At 42.4% G+C, this 14331-nt stretch overlaps 1 protein-coding gene across 6 annotated transcripts in view; it reads left to right on the top strand.

Moving 5' to 3' along the window:
- Positions 1-509: 509 nt before the first annotated feature.
- ATXN3 (ataxin 3) overlaps positions 510-14331 on the top strand; it is a 38643-nt gene continuing 24821 nt past the window's right edge. For 3 of the 6 annotated variants that reach the window (XM_078447893.2, XM_078447892.2, XM_060620589.3), the window contains exons 1-5: positions 510-591; positions 7504-7668; positions 7898-7942; positions 9879-9964; positions 10438-10504. In XM_078447893.2, the coding sequence (XP_078304019.1) occupies positions 568-591; positions 7504-7668; positions 7898-7942; positions 9879-9964; positions 10438-10504 (387 nt within the window). In that variant the 5' untranslated portion in view covers positions 510-567. Of the gene's footprint in view, positions 592-821; positions 1438-7503; positions 7669-7897; positions 7943-9878; positions 9965-10437; positions 10505-14331 lie in introns of those variants that run through there. The other 3 variants (XM_078447896.2, XM_078447894.2, XM_078447895.2) reach the window with 2 other exon arrangements.

Genomic DNA, 14331 nt, shown 5'->3' with positions numbered 1-14331 from the left:
TAGTTTAAGAAGAATAATGCCTACCTTACAGTAAGCTCTGTATAAGTATTAATTACATTTTTACACAAGTGCTAGGTGTTGGGGGATGCAATGATGTCTTTTTCTTAATCCGGCTTTCAGTGGGGGAGGAGGAGAAAGATATTAAATAATTAAATGCAAATATGATAAGCATAAAATACAAAGTGGAAAACATAAAAGAACACAGAACCCAGGTGTTCCTTGTCCAGACCCCTAATAGCCTAAAAATCCATAGCAATGGGTGGGAAGCGGAGATCCTCCAGACCCTAGGTGGCGCTGCAACACCCCCACCCGCCCCAAGCTGGCCAGATAAAGGGAGATCGCAGGACGCGCTACACATGTCACGTGCCCTCGCATTTACCGCCCCGGCGTTCACTAGCTCTTCGCTCCACGTGACTCACTTCCTCGGAGATGATTGGTCTGTGCGAGGCACGTGGGCAGGGGTGGCTCGAGGCGGGGCGGGGCAGGGTGGGCGGAGGGGTGGGGCCGAGGGGCGGGGCTGGAGGGGGGTGGTTCGGCGCGGGGGCCGTTGGCTCCAGACAAATAAACATGGAGTCCATCTTCCACGAGAAAGTGAGTGTCCGCGTTCGGTGGGGAGCTGTCTGTTGTGCCGTGGCTGCGGTAGGGCGCGGTACAACCTCCTCCCGCAGAGCTGGCGGGGGCCCGATCGCCCCCATCCCAGCCTCGCCGGGCGGGGGAACTTCGTAGGGAGGGCAGCTTCACCGACGCCCCCACCGCACCCTCTGCCAAAGAGGCCGGTGCCCGAGGTGTCCGGGGCTCGGGACGCCCGGGCAGCTGGGAGGGAGTGAGGGCAGGGCCGGGGACACCACGGGGGCACGGGAGTGCGGTGGCACCGAATGGGTTAGCTTCCGCGCTTCCCTTCCACTTTCCGTGGTCTTCACTCTCCATTCCCTTCTCCCCCAGTCTCTCTAGGTTCTAGTTAGTCACCTCTTGGACCCTTCCCTCGACCCTCCCCAACTCCACCCCACTCCCTCAGTCCCACTTCTGGCAGAATTAACTTTTCCTCCTCTGGGCTCCTCTGTTCTATATTGGAACCTCCCATACACTTAGATCTCCGGGGTTGTGTTCTTGTCCTCCTGCACCGGGTCCCTGAGCCTCCCTAGGGCGGGGACCTTGGCTCGTCCCACGTAGGGCCTGACACTTGGGGAAGTGAGGTAGGAAATCCTGAGCGCCCCTGAACAGGGAAGTCGTCACAGGAGTTTTTGTTACGGGATGTGTAGGTTTCGTTTCTTTTGGTAGTTGCATCTTTCCGGATCAGGAGGCCAGCTTCCTTATTAGTTATCAGGACTAGACTGGAATAATTTTGTTGTCGTTCACCTAGCCTGTTTTGCTTTTACTCTTTAACGACCACGCACTTGAAGATACGATTGGTGGCATGTGGAGAAACAAGCTATTTGGGTGTGAGTGAAACCTTGCTCAGGACAACTTTGGCACATGATAGATACATTGTTTCATAATAGTTTCGTGTTTGGAAAGGATTGTCGGGGAGGCTTTTGTTTAGTAGGAGCAGCAGGGTTTGGTTTTGTTAAATACTTGTAAACGATCATTTATCCATTCACACAAAGCCATCAAAGACAAAAGAGACAGGATGGATCTAAACAAGTTGTTCAATGGAATGCTTTTCTTTATAGAAAACATTTTAGAACGTTTTGGCACTGGAGTAGACCAGTTTTTATGTTGGGGGGGGGGGGAGGAAGGACTCCTATAGTTACCACTAATCTTTTGACTTGATTGATGTGATTGATGAATCTTGGACAAGAGAAATTTAGTTGCCTGGCTAAGGAGATTGAATGAAGAGAACCCTCCATATACATATTTTTATTCCTAATTTTCAAAAGCTTTGGTATAGGACCAGATGTTTCAAATGGAAGACTTTAAACTTTTTCCACACCACCTCTTGAGAGTTACGTATTTTTACAGATATTGATTGACAGCCATTGGCACTGTTGGGATAGTGAATTTCAGTGAAGGTAACTACTAAACCTGGGTGGTTTAGTACCTGGGTGCCAGCCTCATAAAAGTCTGCTTTTCCTGAAAGAAGTCACTCTCGATTATCAACATCTGTGTAGGCTTAAAGGTACTTACGGAATACATTTATCCTTATCAACTTATATGTACTTAACAGATGAGGGCTTTTGAAGTGTTTTAGGCATATTTCAAGAGTATGGAAAATACCTATAACCACAGGGCCCGTCGTGAATCTCATACACAGTCCATTCTGGGAATGTTGGAGCTTAATATGCCGTTTTTCAGCACCCTCCTTTCCCCGTCTGCCGCATACATATGACCTTTGTCAGAGCACCAGCGTTGGCCGTAAGGAAGCTGTGTATATAGAGATGCCTGCCTTGCAACTACTTCCTCTGGGAATGTTGGTTTCCCCATTTTCACAGTGGCGCCACCTTGAGTGCCCTTTGTTAAGTTAGGATGTAAACTTAACAGTTGTTCTGTGGTATATCCCCAGTGCCTAAGATGGTGCCTAGCACATAGTTGCTCAATAAATATTTAAGTGAATTAAGAGAGTTTCTTGATCTGAGATGTGTATGGTGGTAGTTATCTAAAAGAAACCATTTTTCTGTAAATATTTTAGGCTTTGCAGGTCACATACTGCCTCTCACATGTTCTTGTTTGTGTGTGGGTGTGTTACCCAACCATCTGAAGTCATAAAAACCACTCTTAGCCACCGGAGCAGGTTGTATTTGGCCTATTGGCTAGAGTTTGCCAAGCCCTAACAAACCCTTGTACTAAATGGCCACTAACTGCCCGGTGTTTTGGTGTTTGTTTTAGTTCTGATGTCTGCTTTCTGTCATTTCTGTTACCATTTCTATTGCTAACTGCTCTTGGTGTGGGCACAGTGCCATCCAAATTGGTACTTTTAATGTAAATTGAGAGTGTAGCCACACTTGTTGGGATTGTGTTTAAAATTAATGAAAATGCCAGAAGATGCTGAGCTTTGACTTGATGCTATTCATTTGGCCTTTTTGTGATTGTTGGTTTCTAGCTGTCTTTAGGATAGTGGAGGTCTAGGGACAACCCAATTCCAAATGAGTGGCTCGAGGAAGTAATAATAGCACAGACTTCACTTCTGCCTGAGTTTGAATCCCGGCTCTGCTATTTACAATCCATACGATCCTGAGCAAGTTACTCATTATCTCTCTGTGCTCCAGTTTCCTCCTCTGTGGTGTGAGGATAATGAAGTGTCTACCTCAGTTATAAACACTCGGAATGCTTCCTGGCACGTGTACTATGGAAGTGCCGGCCATTGTTGTTACTCAGATACTTGTGTTTGCTGGACCTCGCCGTAGGGGGTGAGAGCTTAGCGTCACTGACATGAGATGAAGAAGTACTCATAGGTTGATTGTGTGGCACTTTAGGCCGATCCTGAGTGCACCTGAAGGTTTATGCCTGGTTTCCGTTGTAATCAGTAGTGTCTGTGGGAATTTGAACTCGTTGCAGGTTGGTCCTGAAGACTTTAAGGACGGTGAGAGAATGATTTGGTTACACTTACCCTCTGTGTAAGTGTATTTTATAAAACCCTCTGTGGTTTTGTAAAATACCTCGGTAAAGCTGAACATACAGATTGTTCATCCTCTGATCCCAATACAAGAAGTCTGGGCCTAAAATCATGGCATTTCAATGCTACTGAACTTTGACCATAGCACATATAAACTTCTATCCAACTTTGGTTAAAGCTCCATGAGGAAGAGGTGGGTGGGGATAAATTGGTGGGCTGGGAATGCATAATATTAGGTGGGGCCCTTGTACAATTTTTTTCTTTTTTTTTTTTTTTTTTTTTTGGTTCATGTAGAATTTGATTCACCTTGTTTAAAAAGTGATTTTAAATTTGGACTGAACAATTTGTTCTTTTCTTCTATTAAATCATATTAGAAGTACAGAACTTGCTATTTCCTGTGACAGTACAGTTTTACTTAGACAAAGTTTGATATCAAGTGCTTATTTTTTTGTACTTCAAAGCTAGGTTTTTAAATTATTTTACAGAGATCGAGCAGAGAATCGAGGCAGAGGGAGAGAGAGTTTTCCAAGCGTGGGACTCAATCCCACAACCCAAGCCAAAACCAAGAGTCAGCTGCCCAATTGACTGAGCTACCCAGTCACCCCAAAGCGAGTTTTTTAGAGAGAGAATTTTTTATTAAATAGTTGGCTTCACTATTTCAATATATGTATTAAATGTGACGACCACAGTTTGAGAGCACCAAACTGAGGCATGTAACCTGACAGCCAGACAGAAAATTTGCATTAGGACTGTTCCCAGAAAATCCGGTGTCTGGTGACCATAGTAGGAAGTTCTTGGGGCTCCTGGGTGGCTCAGTCGGTTAAGCGTCTGACTTCAGCTCAGGTCATGATCTGACGGTTGGTAAGTTCTAGCCCGACATCAGACTTTCTCTGTGCTGGTAGCATGGAGCCCCCTTTGGAACCTCTGTCTCCTCTCTGCCCCTCTCCTGCTTGCATGAGCTCTCTCTCTCTCTCTCTCAAAAATAAATAAACATGGGGTGCTCGGGTGGCTCAGTCATTTAAGGGACCAACTCTTAGTTTCAGCTCAGGTCATGATCTCACAGTTCATGAGTTTGAGCCCCACATCAGGCTCTGTACTGACAGTGCAGAGCCTACTTGGGATTCATTCTCTCTCTCTCTCTCTCTGCTCCTCCCCGACTCATGCGTGTGTGGCCTTTCTCTCTCTCTCTCTCTCTCAAAATAAATAAACTTTTAAAAAGTTAAGTACATAAATAAACGTAAAAAAAGGAAGCTCTCGATATGTGAAATACCTGTATCTTAGCAGAGTTGTTGTGGTTGTTATTTGAACTTTTTTAACTGTAACAAACACACGTTAAGGGTACACACACCCTAAGAGTACAGCTAAGTGAGGTCTCACAAAGTGAACACATGTGTAAATAATTCTTAGATCAGGTAACAGAATATTTATTTGCTCCGCTTAGGCCTTCCTCCAGATACTGTCCCTCCACCCCACCTTCACCCTTGTGAGGGTGATCACTGTCCTGAATTCTAACGTCATAGATGAGTTTGGCCTGGTTTTGAGCTTTTATAAATGGCATCATCCAGCGGCTGCTCTTTGAATCTGTCTTCTTTAACGCTGATTGGTCTGTGTTGTTGCAGGTCGTTGTAGTGGATTCATTCTCATCGTCATATAGTTTTCCCTTGTGAAAAGAGCACAGTTTACCCATTCTGTGATGGGCATCTGGATGGTTCAGGGTGGGGCATTACCAGTAGTAGTGTTAGGAACATTTTTATATGTGTTTGGATGAATGTTCGTTTACATTTCTGTTGTTGGCATTATGTACCTAAGAGTGGAATTGCTAGACCACAGGGTTCGTATATGTTAAGCTTTAGTAGATACTCCAAATAGTTTTCCAGAGTGGTTGTGCTAACTTACATGTCCACAAGTGGTATTTTGACGTCTCTAATCTCCAACATTTTAGCCATTTTGGAGAGCGTATAGTAGTAACATACTGCAGTTTTAATATATCATTCCCTGATGGTTGATGACGTTGAGCATCTTTTTGTCTGTTTGTGAATACTTGTTTGTCTTGCCCGTTTCTCAGTAGAATATAAGTAGGATGGCTGTGTATTCCTTCAGTTCACGTTGTATTGTTCAGAGGAAGTTTCTTTCTAGAGGTGGGAATACAGTAGAAGGAAAAAGAGGTGGAGACACTTTCTCTTGCACTATGTGGCTGTGACTTCAGGGATACTGTCTTCAGCTTCAAGATACTTCTATACCAAAATATGAAGATAAGCTTATCTTGGCCCCCTCCCTATCTTGCGCTCAGACTCTCTCAATGCTGCCTTCCTATTCCATTGAATACATATACCCTGTATCATTTTCTGAAGCTGAATTTTGTTCCTAGAACCAGGAGAAATATGTGTCTCACCAGGTGTTGCTCTTTGGAGTCACCAAAGAGTTCTGTGTCACTCTTGAGTGACAGAGCAAATTGTACAAGGTAAGACAGGCTGGGTTAAGGCATAGACTTTAGTGGAGGAAAGGAGAATTTAGAGGGTCAGGGTTAGTGGGAGAAGAAAGTATTCTCATCTTCTGCCATCATTCCACAGAGGGGTCTGTGTTCACAGGAAGGGATCTCCTTCACCAGTGAGTTTCCCTTCTTCCAGGGCAAGCATGGGAAAGTGACATTGTTGTGGGGAGCAGGGTGATAAGCAGACTGCTCAGGGCCAGGCAGCCGGGATTTATTTATTTTTTTAATTTTTTTTAATGTTTATTTATTATTGAGAGACAGAGAGACAGAGCATGAGCGGAGAGGGGCAGAGACAGAGGGAGACACAGAATCCAAAGCAGGCTCCAGGTGCTGAGCTGTCCGCACAGAGCCCGACACGGGGCTTGAACTCACAAACTGTGAGATCATGACCTGAGCCAAAGTCGGACACTTAACCGACTGAGCCGCCCAGGCGCCCGAGGCAGCTCGGATTTACATTTGGGGTGCCAACTGTGTGAGGGCCAGCTGCCCAGCAGCTGAAGACCCTGGGGCCCATGGGAAGTTGTACTCCCTCCACCCCCCCAACGATACGAAGCCAGTGATGCCTCCTTGGATGCAGCCCTCCTTGCTGGCTTGTTCAGAAACGAGCTCCAGGTGTGGTTTGGGGAAGTTTTGCTTGTTGTACATACTGCGTAGACATTTTGTGCAGAGCTCCCCGAAGAGAACCTTGGTTCGGTTGGCTACAGGTCTTCATTAACGTCAAGCAGGATCTTTCCTACCTGTATCAATTCTTGAGATACTTTTGTTCATTGATTTGAAACTCCTTGAATAAGCATTTAGATCGATAGATTATCTTCAAAAAAAATTTTTTTTAATGGTTATTTATTTTTGAAGGAGAGAGAGACAGAGCGTGAGCGGGGCGCCGGCAGAGAGAGGGGGAGACACAGAATCCGAAGCAGGCTCCAGGCCCTGAGCTGTCAGCGCAGAGCCTGACATGGGGCTCGGACTCAAGCTGTGAGATCATGACCTGAGCCGAAGTCAGAGGCTTAATCGACTGAGCCACTCAGGCCTCTTGATCGAGTAGATTATCTTGTTAAAAGAACACACATGTTCTAGGGATTAAAATTTCGCTTTCAGTGTTAGTAATTTTCCATGGAACCTCCAAAGAGATATATTTTAGGTACTGAAAATGAGAGGTGCTAATGTTTTTATAGAGTAGTTTCTAGTGAAATGTGAAATTTGGCATATTTGTAGAGAATGCTGTTTGTTTATATAAGTCATTCTCAAGTTTTTGATCATAGAGCTAAATAATGGTAGTTTCCTTAATGGTAAAATTATAAAACAAGTGTTACATGAAAATTCAGGTACTTCCGTAAATCATTGCTGTTGAAAGCCAAAAAGGCTCGGTTTGGCTGCGTTAGTGATTAAATTCCGCTTGAGAGGAAGATACCGTACAAATCTGTTCAGCAAATCACATTTGAATTTTTTCTTTTGAAAATATTAGCAAGAAGGCTCACTTTGTGCTCAACATTGCTTGAATAACCTATTGCAAGGAGAATATTTTAGCCCTGTGGAGCTGTCTTCCATTGCCCATCAGCTGGACGAAGAGGAGAGAATGAGAATGGCAGAAGGAGGAGTCACCAGTGAGGACTATCGCACTTTTTTACAGGTACTGACTTTCAACTCACCGAATCAGGTTCTGAAAAAATGTGGGTACCCTTTAGAAAAGGATGAAGCATTCTTCCTATGGGGATCTGACTTGTCGATTATAACTATGCTCTTGACTTCATAAACGGGACCGCGCAAGATGTTATTTTAAATATGCACACCAATGACGGTTTCTATCCTTCTCTCCCCACCCTCCACCCCCGCCTCAACGACCCATCCGAAATAAACAGCAGCCCTCGGGAAATATGGACGACAGTGGTTTTTTCTCTATTCAAGTAAGTGGTTAGAAGCATGTACTAAGGGCTGTTGATGTCCGGGCACTGATCGCGCTGAGGATGTGGTCGATACGCATCTCTTCTCACAGCCTTTCACGGTCACTGTAATGATATGACCTTCAGCGGTCCTTCTAGTAGATTGTGTCTAAGAGTGTAAGATTATTAAAAAATAAAAATAAAGCCATAGAACACAAGGAAAAAACTGGGGGGAAAAAGTGTAAGATCATACTCTAGAGCACTAGATTTTTATAGAGATAAACATGAAAATTAAGATTGTAGAACCTTCATTTTAGAGTAGGGCGTTTTGAAAGAAGACTATGTAATTTACATTTGGATGCTGTTAACCGTAGTTCTGATAAGAGTATTTCAGACTTGCTACATCTTGGATAAATTTGAGAAAATGCAGCACCTCACTACCTTCCATTTAAATCCGCGTACCAGGACTGGATTCCTTTATTATGGTCTGTGGCTTTTGCTTTCTTTCTTTTTTTAAACTTTCAGCTCCCCTTGAATTCTGTGGGTGAATGTGTATGTACGTGATAGATTCTTTTGCCTTATCCATGGATCTTTCATTCTAACAGCCGGGAGGTATATCCAGAGTTCTTCCAGAAGCTCTCTCGAGGAGCCTGTTCCGTTCCCCTGTATTGTCCTCCTGGACCCCTCATTCAGTAGCCTCTCCGTCCAGCACTGCTCCACATGGGCGGTACCTGGTGAGAGCTGCCGCAGCGCTAGAGGAAGCTCGAGCGGGCCCTGCGCTTGCTGTTGCCTGTTTGTGCGACACTGGGACACTGGTCTTGGTGCCTATTCACGTCTGCCCCCTGTGTTGTGTTCACTGTTTATCTGTGCTAGCTGTCACCTGGTTCACTTGCTGCTCTGTTGGCTGCCTCGGAGGGCGGAGAGTGAATTTTCAGAAATGTCCTTTTTTTTCCCCCAGTTGGAAGTAATCAGGCTTATTTATTTATTTTTTCCTACGAATTACAAACCCATGATGGTAGTTCAAAGTCTGAAAGCTTCACTTTAAATTCCCAGGAAGAATCCATTTTTAATAGACAAAATTTTTATCACTACTGACATACCAGGTAGTGAGTTGAATATAACTTTTCTTTTTTTTTTAAATTTTTTTTTTTTTCTTAATGTTTTTATTTATTTTTGAGACAGAGAGAGACAGAGCATGAGCAGGGAAGGGGCAGAGAGAGAGGGAGACACAGAATCGGAAGCAGGCTCCAGGCTCTGAGCCATCAGCACAGAGCTCGATATGGAGCTCGAACCCACAGACTGTGAGATCATGACCTGAGCCGAAGTCGGACGCTCAACCGACTGAGCCACCTAGGCGCCCCGAATATAACTTTTCTAAAGCAGGACCCGGAGCAGCCAGATTACTGTGTGTATATAGTGGACTACTTTTAAGAATAATACTTAGGGGTGCCTGGGTGGCTCAGTCACTTAGGCGTCCGACTTCGGCTCAGGTCATGATCTCACGGCTCGTGGGTTCGAGCCCCACGTCGGGCTCTGTGCTGACAGCTCAGAGCCTGGAGCCTGCTTCCGATTCTGTGTCTCCCTCTCTCTCTCTCTCTGCTCCTCCCCCGCTCATGCTTTGTCTCTCTCTCTCTGTCAAAAATAAATAAACATTGAAAAAAAAAAGAATACTGAGTAGAATATACATCTGGATTTTTGAGACAGTTTTATCTCGGAATTATGTGGTTCTCTGGAATGTTCCAGAAACCTAGTGTAAAAAGGACTCTTTCGTAGGTACTTTTTTCTTTTATGGATTCAGTGATGTATTTATACACATACTTTTTAAAAAGCATAGCCTTCTAGGGAAAATTATGAAGTACAGTTGTTTATGCAACTAACACGGCTGCGCTACTTAATTTGGAATTGAATGGTTTAGCTCATGAAAAGTTGCTTTTTTTTTTTTTTTTTTTTTTTTAAACAGGTTATAAGCAATGCCTTGAAGGTTTGGGGTTTAGAACTAATTCTCTTCAACAGTCCAGAGTATCAGAGGCTCAGGATCGATCCCATGTAAGATTTTATTTTGCTCTTCCACATGGCTTTTTCTAAACTTGATTTTTAAAGTTATAATTTCTTAAAGAAGCAAAGCGTATTTTGAATGCTTTTGTCTTGCTTGATGTTCCCTGTTTCATTCCCTCAGAGTTCGCTGTGACACCTTTTGGGGATGTCCGTGAACATCTGCCCATTAACTCCCCTCCTCCCTTCGGTGTCTGACAGCACAGAACTGATCCTTAAAGGGTGTGTGGTGCCATCATTCTTGCATGTGGCATCACTAACCTGCAGAGAGATTTCTACTGTTTGGGTTTTGGTTTTGGTTTTGTTTTTCATGCTATTTTGTAATTTCTCAAAATCTGTGATGCTTCACTGTAAGCACAATCCTAAACTATCATGTTTTATATAATACTTGCTAGTAGATAAACTCAATGAATGTGAACTCTGTTATTTCAACTTAATATTGTGTATGCATTTTTTTCTTTTTCTAGAAATGAAAGATCATTCATATGCAATTACAAAGAACACTGGTTTACAGTTCGAAAATTAGGAAAACAGGTAATGTTTCCCCTTTTGTCTTTTTTCTCATTTTGCCCTCCATTTGCAACTAAAATGTAAAGGATCGATACCTCACGGATGAAGAAATTTACCAGTAATGTGTGTGTATGGTACGGTTTTAATCTTAATGGAAATTTTCTATTTTCAAAGACAGTATCAGTTTCCCTTATAGGTTTATTTGTAACAACCATGCACAGTTGATGCTTGAACGACATGGGTTTGAACTACATGGGTCCACTTACACGTGGATTGTTTTTTACAGTACAGTACTATAAATATATTTTCCTTCTGATCTTCCTTTTGTTTTTATGGTTTTCTTAGTAACATTTTCTTTCCTCTAGCTTTATTGTGAAAGTAAGTATATCATAGGTGCCTGATTGGTCGATAGAACATGCAACTCTTAATTTCAGGGTTGTGAGTTCAAGCCCCACTTTGGGCATGGAGCCTACTTAAAAAAAAGTATACAGTACATATGCGAAATGTGTGTTAACTGTTTTACATTAGCAGTAAAGCTTCCAGTCAACGGTAGGCTATTAGTACTGAGTTTTTTGAAGAGTCAAGCTATACGTGGATTTTCAGCTGTGCCAGAGGTCAGCACCCTTAACCCCCCACGTTGTTCAAGGGTCAACTGTACAATTTAACTACATAAGAAAAGCTTTCTATTTAATACAGTACAGAAGGGGTCACTTTTAGTGAGTTTTTATGGGATAAAAATGTTCTTCCAGTTAACTATGACTTTATAGATTTGTTCTCGGCATACAGTAGTGTCATGAAGCCTGAAATAGCATCCAGCATGAATAAAAAGTTTTCAGTCATGTTTGCTTTAGCATATCAAGATTATCCATATTCCAAAATGTCATGTAATACATAAGGCTTCATAAAATCTATGCGGATGTAATATGTACGTCTACATAAAACTCTATTTTTTTTAAAAGAACACGGAATGTGTCTTGAACAAGCCTTTCTTAAGATCAAGAAACGTACCTAAGGTGTTATTTTTTAAGATAATTACCAAAGATCTTTGGATACATGACACTATTTTGAAACAATTATGTAAAGTCCTTTTTAGGGGCGGCTGGGTGGCTCAGTTGGTTAAACATCTGACTCTCTATTTTGGCTCAGGTCATGGTCTCGCTTGTGTGGGTCTGAACCCCACATCGGGCTCTCCACTGATAGTGTGGAATCTGTTTGGGATTCTCTCTCTCTGCGCCTCCCCCCCATACACTCTTTCTGTCTCTCAAAAATAAATAAACTTAAGAAAAAAGCCCTTTTTATTAGAATTTTGAATCTTGGGGCGCCTGGGAGGCTCAGTTGGTTAAAGGGCCTACTCTTGGTTTCAGCTCAGGTCATGATCTCTCGGTTTCGTGAGTTGGAGCCCCTCGTCAGGCTCTGTACTGACAGTGCGGAGCCTGCTTGGGATTCTCGCTCTCTCCCTCTCCCTCTCTCTCTGCCCCTCCCCCATTCACACCGTCTGTGTCTCTCTCAAAATAAATAAACTTAAAAAAAAAATGTTTTGAATCTTGGAAAGAGGAATATTAGAAATGGTCCAATATAAAAAGAAATGAACTTATTGATACGTTCAGCAACGTGGGTGAACCTAAAAATAATTATGCTGGGTGAAAGAAGCCAGATACAAAATACTATGTACTGTAAGTTTCCATTTGTATACAAGTCTAGAAATTGCATACTAATCTGTAATGACAGCAGATTAACCAGCTGTTGCCTGGGGATGAGGAAGGTGAGGAGCAGTGAGAGAGGAGGATCACAAGGGCCCTGGAAACTCTCGGTGGTGGTGATGGTTTCTTGGGTGTACACATATGTTAAAGCTTCAAATTGAACATTTTTAAATATGTGCAGTTTCTTGCATGTCAGTTATAGCTCCACGAAACTTTTGGAAAATAAAATAATACGAAGCAAAAAGGAAAATGAAATCAAGAATGAGTGCACTGATTAAATCAATAAAAGATAATTCAAACATAGAAACCCTGCTATTATGTTTTAAGTCCTTTTAAGTCCTGTGACCCGATTATTTCTAAAGGTCCCTCCTGAGTTGTACAAAGAGCAAGTAAGGAGGTGCGTTGCAGTAGAGGCTGACCTGAGTTGGGGTCAGCTCCAAGGAGAAAGCAGAGAGGACACTGCCGAGATTATTTAACCTTTGGCTTTTATTTACATCTTTAAAAAATTATGATCAAGTATTCTTTACCTTTCCTGTATAATCATTGGATTTTTTTTTTTTAAGATCTGAAGACTTAGGTTCCAGAAGTTCCTTTGGTGATTTGCATGTAAACTTGCATCGTTATTCTGAGAGATTTTACAAATTTTAGTTTGAAATTGAATTTTCACATTTTAAATTACTTAATCTTTTATAAATACAAGAAATATCCAATTTTAACTTATTATATTTGGCTCTAATTTATATTTTTGTTTACAGTTATGTTTTTCACTGTACACCGTTTTGTTAGAGGTCCTTGTATTATGAAAAAGATGCCTGGAAACGTTTTTTTTCCTATATATATTTTTTAAAATTCCAGTATAGTTAACATACCATGCTATATTAGTTTCAGATGTACATGTAAGTGATTCAGCAGCTCTGTACATGACTCAGTGCTCATTACAGTGACTGCACTCTTGGTCCCCTTCACCCATATAACCTGTCCTCTACCCACCTTCCTCTGATAACCACCGGTTTGTCTTCCGTCGTTAAGAGTCTGTTTTTTGGGGCGCCTGGGTGGCTCAGTCGGTTAAGCATCCAACTTCGGCTCAGGTCCTGAGCTCACAGTTCGTGAGTTCGAGCTCCGTGTCAGGCTCTACGCTGACAGCTCAGAGCCTGGTGCCTGCTTTGGATTCTGTGTCTGTCTCTCTCTCTATCTCTTGCCTGCTCACACTCTGTCTCTCTCTCCCTCAAAAATAAATAAACATTAAAAAAAATTTTTTTTTTAAAAGAGTCTGTTTTTTGGTTTGTCTCTTTTCCCTTTGTTCCTTAAATTCCACATATGAGTGAAATCCTATGGTATCTGTCTTTCTCTGAGTTACTTCACTTAGCCTTATACTCTCTAGATCCATCCGTGTTGTTGCAAATGGCAAAATTTTAATTCTTTTTTATGGTTGAATAATACTCCGTTGAGAAAGAGAGAGAGAGTGAGAGCGTGTGTGTGTATCTCCTGTCTTCTTTATCCGTTCATCTATTGGTGGACGCTTGGGCTGCTTCCATAATTTGGCTGTTGTAAATAATGCTGCAGTAAACATAGAGGTGCATATGTCTTTTCGAATTAGTGCTTTTATTCTTTGGGAAAATACCCAAGTAGTGGAGTTACTGGATCGAAATGTAGTTTTATTTTTAATTTTTTTGAGGAAACCCCATACTGTTTCCATACTCCATACTGTTTGCATTCCCACCCACGGTGCAGGAAGGTTTCTCTTTCTCCACATCCTTGTCAACACCTGAGTCTTGTGTTTTTGATGTCAGCCATTCTGACAGGTGCGAGGTGATACCTCATGGTGGTTTTGATTTGCATTTCCCTGATGGTGAGTGATGGTGAGCATCTTTTCATGTGTCTATTGGCCATCTGGGATGTCTTCTTTGGAGAAATGGGTGACTGGAAAAGTATTATAATCTCTGTCAAAATCCAGGAAAAGTAGTTGGTCACGACGCTGACAGTAACTTTGGAAACTTTTGTATCTTGTGGGTTACATTAGGAATCCTATAAGATAGTGACTAAGTGATTTTAATTACATGTGACAGTGGCTCAGTGATCCTTGTAAAATCATTTGGCGGTTTTGAATTCCCTTCCTGGAATGTCTACTTTTCTCACAGTTGGAATCTTTTG

This window comes from Panthera onca, chromosome B3, assembly GCF_046562875.1.
Source record: "Panthera onca isolate mPanOnc1 chromosome B3, mPanOnc1 haplotype 2, whole genome shotgun sequence".
Lineage (NCBI taxonomy): Eukaryota > Metazoa > Chordata > Mammalia > Carnivora > Felidae > Panthera > Panthera onca.
The sequence above is the reverse complement of the archived record's forward strand: the minus strand, read 5'-3'. Positions and strand labels throughout refer to the sequence as shown.